Raw genomic sequence first — 6,299 nt, forward strand, 5'->3', positions numbered from 1 at the left:
ATATATATATATATATATATAATATATGTATGTATGTATGTATGTATGTATGTATGTGAAGTGAAAACTATTATTTCTGACTCATAGATGTCATAAATAAACTCCATTGTATAACTCTCACTCTAACCATGCATTTAGACCGTTTCCATTTGCTTGAAAATCAAGATGGGCATTTTTAGGCAAGTGGACAACAATAACACATCATTAATCTCCAGCAGTCTCAGGCAGGAACTACTCCCCCTCTACACCCATTTATGACTACAAAACCAAAACGATGACGCCCATGTAGATATAGATAAATAAAAGCCACTTTATAAGAGCCCTAGCGATTGCAAAGCAAAGCACCGAAAAGAGAAATATTAGAAGTGAGGGTATTACCCCTTTCTCTCTCCTGGTCGGCCAGTGTCACCACCACACCAACTCGTCGAGGAGAGAGAAGGGGGCGAGGCGAGGAGGAGGAGGAGAGGAGAGCTGGTCGCCGATTCGGGCGTGGGGGGGGGGGGGGGGGGGGGGGGGCGCGCGGAGGGGAGCCGCCGCCTCGGGTGGCCGAGGCCTTGGAAGCCGCAGGTAGGTAGAACCCCCTTGCCGTCGCCGGCCATGGCAGCGGCGGGGGCCGGGGCGGGGGCGCCGGATCGGGCGGCGCTGACGGTGGGCCCGGGGATGGACATGCCGATCATGCACGACAGCGACCGGTACGAGCTCGTGCGCGACATCGGCTCCGGCAACTTCGGCGTCGCCCGCCTCATGCGCGACCGCCGCACCATGGAGCTCGTCGCCGTCAAGTACATCGAGCGCGGCGAGAAGGTACGGCCGCTGACTCCCCGCCTTCTCCTCCCTTTCTAGCTTCGATTCGGCGCTGGCTGAGTGATCGATTCGACCCGGTGTGCCCAAACGTGGCCGATTTTGGGGGCCTCGTTGGTTTGATCGGTGTTGCGCCCAGGGGGGGCTGTACGATCCGAACCGTGCTGGGTTTGTGGTGAGTCATGCGGCGCTGTAGGATGTGGTGTTCCGTGGATTAGGGATTCATGTCTTCAGTAGTTCCAGTGCGAGGAGTGAATTGCTTATTTTAGTGTTTTAACCATTGTGATTATTGCATGTAGTTGTTGCTATCATTTTCATTTGATATGTATAGTATGCTTGAGCTCTATTGCTCCAGATTTTGTTTAGATATGCCGTAATTAGGGCTTTAGGGCTAACCAAGCATCAGTCATCCACCACCGCAATACACCAAATCAAATGCAATGTGCTCTAATTCACCATTGAGTAACATCAAATTGAATTGTACCAACATGGGAAACAAAGCAAATTCACAAACGAAGACCTATAGTTTGGTCATGAACTCACATTTTATATATGTACTTCTTTTGTTTTATGTGCATTTAATACATACGGTGTTTAAGAGCAGAAACGTGTGGATATAGTGACGTTCATGGTGGTGTGGTTGTTGAAAATTGCAAAGTTAGGCAGCTTCGATAAATCCCCAACAAGTTTCTTTTCATAGCATATACCCCTGAAAAAGTTCTTTGAATGCCCACCTGACATTTTCTGTGTCTAAATAACAGTAAATAACAAATAAATAAAACCAATCATTACTGCTTTTGTGGTATTGTCCTCTTGACCCGACAAAGCTGCCTATAATAATTATGAATGCCATTCATGATTACTGGTTTGATGCTAAACGAATGAGATACCTCAGCGCCTGTTTTCTTTTTGAATGAATAGCTGAATGATTTTGTGATCACTATTCAAGGGTAAAAACAAATGAATTAACTATCATAAAGTTGAAAAATGGATTTAAAAAAGTATTTTAAGAAATTCATATATAGAAAGTTTTTTTTTTCAAAAAAATCGCACCCTTTAAGAGCTCGGGAAGCATGTTGCATTGATCCATTCTTCCATTCCATTCTTAATCCATGAATATTTTATCATCCATGTTGGTCTAAGTTCTTGTAGGTACCACATATATGGTTGATCCCAGTGTGATTAATGCAGATGGTAAAAGAAACCACGGTGCCTGTTTATGATCAATTAATGAACCTGTAATCCTTTATAGTAACTCTTGTCACTTCAATTCATTGATAATGTGTTCTTATCACTTTAAACCAATCCAGCTTCCCCCATCCCTACTAAATAGATAAATAAAAATTAGGCATATTTCATCTAGAAATCCTGGAAAAAAAACACCCATATAAAGCCAAGAATTTCTCCCTAAATTATTCTGCCCGTAAGGAGGTCAGGTCTTTTGGTGTTTAGCTGTTAGCTTGTTAACTCATATTTGATATTCATAGCATAGATTGGAATGTTGAGTATGGTTCTCAATCAAAATTCTTGATCATGACGTGGCAAAAGAGGTATTGTTTGTTTAATTAGGGAAACAATCGCTAGACAACTTATTAAGACCCAACCTTAATTGGTGTATTGTGACTACATTATATTTTTCCACATTTGTTTTGTTTATTACTTATTTTGTTTATTCTCTTGTACAGATAGATGATAATGTCCAGCGTGAGATTATAAATCACCGATCGTTGAAACATCCTAACATTATTAGGTTTAAGGAGGTAAGTCAGGATCTTCATGACGCTCATTCTCTAGTTCACCATTCAATATTTTCCAGCAAAAATAAGTTCTGTATCATGTATCTACAGGTTATTTTAACCCCAACTCATCTTGCTATTGTCATGGAATATGCCTCTGGTGGTGAGCTTTTCGAGAGAATTTGTAAGAATGTACGGTTCAGTGAAGATGAGGTACGCACCATTTCCCTGGTGCATCCTCTTTTTGATGCATCTTTCTTGAGTGACATATTGATCGCACTAATTGCATCGGTCTGATTCTACTTTCTAGGCTCGCTACTTCTTCCAGCAGCTTATCTCGGGAGTCAGCTACTGCCATTCAATGGTATTTCTTATTACAATGATTTTCTTTCATCTGATTGTTATTCTGTACTAAGGCATCGTGGTAAGCTGAACTATCCTACTTTCTCCATTTTCAAGCAAGTATGCCACCGTGATTTGAAGTTGGAGAATACACTGCTGGATGGAAGCCCTGCTCCACGCTTGAAAATATGTGACTTTGGCTATTCTAAGGTACTTAGCTAATGTTTCTATAATACATTACGGAAGTCTGTTTTCGGAACAATTCACTAAGCACCATAGGTAAATCCATAATGCTGTTTTCAGAACAATTCACTAATCACCATAGGCAAAGTCAGACCAGATTTTGATATGTGTAAATTTCATTTGCTTACAATACACTATACTGGCATTACTTTAGGACATTATCTGGTTTACTCTAATAAGCAAATGATAAAAGACAATCTTTTTCTGCAGTCTTCAGTTCTCCATTCACAACCAAAATCCACTGTAGGAACCCCTGCTTATATTGCACCTGAAGTTCTGTTGAAGAAAGAATACGATGGCAAGGTACATGACTTATTAAGCTTGTTGATTTAATCCCCGAGAGCAGTACCTTTGGGAGGACTATAGCTTTTCGTCTTGCATCGTATTTTGACAAACATAAACAATCAATATTTTGGGAGTTGTTTGGTCCCCTGTCCTGCATTCTGTATTTTCAGTGAAGTACCACCAAAATGCTCTACAAGTTCACACTAAGCTGAGAAAAAATTAGCCATTTTGTCAAGATTATGTGCCAATCACTTGGCCAAGTTTATCATGTGGTGAGGTCTACAGTGGTGAAATGGGTTTCCCCTTTTTCTTGTCATTCAAGTATACCTGATTTTTTCCATTGTGGTTGATACACTGGTCCTTTCCTGGGATGACCACTGAATATGTTTGTTGGTATGCTCTGTTTTAACGTCTGAAAGTGGAGATGCTGTGCATACCAGTGTTTCTAAAATTGGTAAAACACTGGTTACCGTTCTACTCCCTTCGTCACAAAACCTGGCTGGGAACCATCCAGAAACTATCTTGTCTTGACTGATTTCTGTTTTAATATAGTGCCACTGGTGAGATGAATTGAGTGTTCCGTAGAACTCAGGGTAACGTAGGACCTATGTCCCTTCTTTTTCTTTAAAACAGAAGTATTTCCATTACTGATAACCGCTTAGTGTAGGAATCCTGGCTCATACTGATACATTATTTATACTGAAACAGACTGCTGATGTATGGTCCTGTGGTGTGACTCTATATGTTATGGTAGTTGGTGCATATCCTTTCGAGGATCCAGAAGAGCCTAAGAACTTCCGTAAAACAATTCAGGTTATATAATTTCTTTTCTTATTTCTCTTGCTTTGTTTACATTGGAGCACTTTTTTCATCCTTGGCTCTCTGTGAAAAGCTGATGTTAGTGTCATTTTTGTGCAGCGTATCTTGAATGTTCAGTACTCAATTCCAGAAAACGTGGACATATCTCCAGAATGTAGGCATCTAATTTCGAGGATTTTTGTCGGGGATCCGTCTTTGGTGAGTCCTTGCATGTCATTTTTGTGCAGCGTATCTTGAATGTTCAGTACTCGATTCCAGAAAACATGGACATATCTCCAGAATGTAGGCATCTAATTTCGAGGATTTTTTGTCGGGGATCCGTCTTTGGTGAGTCCTTGCATGTTGTCTTCCGTAGTAATTAGGCATCAGATGCACATCCTGTGATGTGTTTAATTATTTTGCTGAATCTTTATCTGATCCTTGGGAGGGTACTGAGAGGGATGTGTGTGTGTGTGTGTGTTTGTGTGTGTGTGTTGTGTTTGTGTGTGCGCCTGCTCTTGTGCGCGCGCGTGTGTGTGATTAACACTGAAAACCTCAGTGCTTATGTTGTTGGTGTGCATGTGTTCTGTTCCATCATATACGTAAGGGTACCATACCTCCCAACGAACGTAGAAAACCTCAGTGCTCGTGCTGTTGGTATGCATGTGTTCTTTCCCATCATATAAGTTAGGAAATGGATTTGTGGTACTAGTGGTTCTACCCAGTGCCTTTTGTATTTATATGCCCTAGGGCCAGAATTGTTTGGCATACTACAGCTACTCTTAAATGAATCTTATTAATATAGGTCTGCGACATGGCACCGTATTGACAGAAAAAAGGTGTTCGGTTGTTAGTAGGATGGCTTTGATGTAGACCTAGTATTCCTATAGTTAGCTCTACACTGTCAATAGTTAGCTCTACACTGTCAACAGTTTTGCTATTCTTTTTTCTCTGCACTGTCAATGGTTTTTTCAATTCTTCTACTTCACCATATTCGTGTTAATAGTTTTTCATAAGATTATTTGTGTTTATAGTTGATGTAATTGTTAATCGTTGTAAATGCATTTCAAAATTTTGGTACATTATTTTCATGACACTTTTGATGATGGCAAATGCAGAGGATAACAATCCCAGAAATACGGAGCCATGGCTGGTTCTTGAAGAACCTTCCTGCAGATTTGATGGACGATGATAGTATGAGCAGCCAGTATGAGGAACCTGATCAGCCAATGCAAACCATGGATCAGATCATGCAAATTTTAACTGAGGCCACCATACCACCTGCTTGCTCTCGAATAAACCACATCCTAACTGATGGACTCGACCTAGACGATGACATGGATGACCTCGATTCCGACTCAGATATTGATGTTGATAGCAGCGGCGAGATCGTCTATGCGATGTAAGTCATCGACCAACAAGAGAACTGAAGGGGCAGGGTGCCCTGATGTGTACCTTGTCAAAGTACTAGCAGCCCTTTGTGAAAAGAATCGTTCTGTATTTTGCTTAGTTTCTTGCCGTGGAACCCCAGCGATGTTCCCATGAACTCATGATGCTGTTGTAATTGAACTGGGGTTACTTCCCTGGAATAACAGCTTTCCTCCTCCCCCCATTGCTGAGGCCTGGTTACCTTTAAGCTTCAACACATGCGTTACAAATGTGCAAGTTATTTAATGTCAGAAATTTAGAGTCAGGTTTGGGTTTCAGTTTTACTGTACAGGTGGAGTAGCCGTGAACTCTTGCTATCACAATGCCTCTCGGTAATTCCCAGGGGAAGTTAACCTCAAAGAAGTTCTTTTCCCCTTTTTTGTTGTATGTTATTCAGTCTGTCTTGGTATCGTCGTTTCTAGTTTATAGCACGTCATCTAAAAAACCTGAAGTATCCGGCTCAAATTCTTGTTAGTTTTTTTTTCTTTTTTTAGAACAATTCTTGTTAGTTCTGTACTGGTCAGAAAACAAAGCACGGTGATGTTACGTTCGTTTTTGCCTGCCGATATGTTCTGCCAGCAACATTTCGATAATTCAAGGCGCTGACAGTTTAACTTGCAAGAAAAATCTATGATTTGCCGAACTTGGGTAACCTCTCATGCTTTG

The 6,299-nt window shown here is 41.2% G+C and overlaps 1 protein-coding gene across 2 annotated transcripts; it reads left to right on the plus strand.

The window, feature by feature from the left end:
* The first annotated feature begins 499 nt into the window (after positions 1-499).
* On the plus strand, positions 500-6,006 carry LOC127766732 (serine/threonine-protein kinase SAPK8). Of its 2 annotated transcripts, none has more exons than XM_052291859.1 (9): positions 500-804; positions 2,487-2,561; positions 2,649-2,750; positions 2,848-2,901; positions 2,997-3,089; positions 3,333-3,425; positions 4,116-4,220; positions 4,454-4,553; positions 5,324-5,609. In XM_052291859.1, exons 1-9 carry the CDS (start codon positions 598-600, stop codon positions 5,395-5,397), a joined length of 903 nt encoding a protein of 300 aa, XP_052147819.1. In that variant the 5' UTR covers positions 500-597; the 3' UTR covers positions 5,398-5,609. The 2 variants fall into 2 exon arrangements, with proteins under 2 accessions (XP_052147819.1, XP_052147820.1); XM_052291860.1 differs by lacking the exon at positions 4,454-4,553 and adding an exon at positions 4,326-4,424 and having other exon boundaries at positions 501-804; positions 5,324-6,006.
* Positions 6,007-6,299: the final 293 nt, after the last annotated feature.

This window comes from Oryza glaberrima, chromosome 3, assembly GCF_000147395.1.
Source record: "Oryza glaberrima chromosome 3, OglaRS2, whole genome shotgun sequence".
Taxonomy (NCBI): Eukaryota; Viridiplantae; Streptophyta; class Magnoliopsida; order Poales; family Poaceae; genus Oryza; species Oryza glaberrima.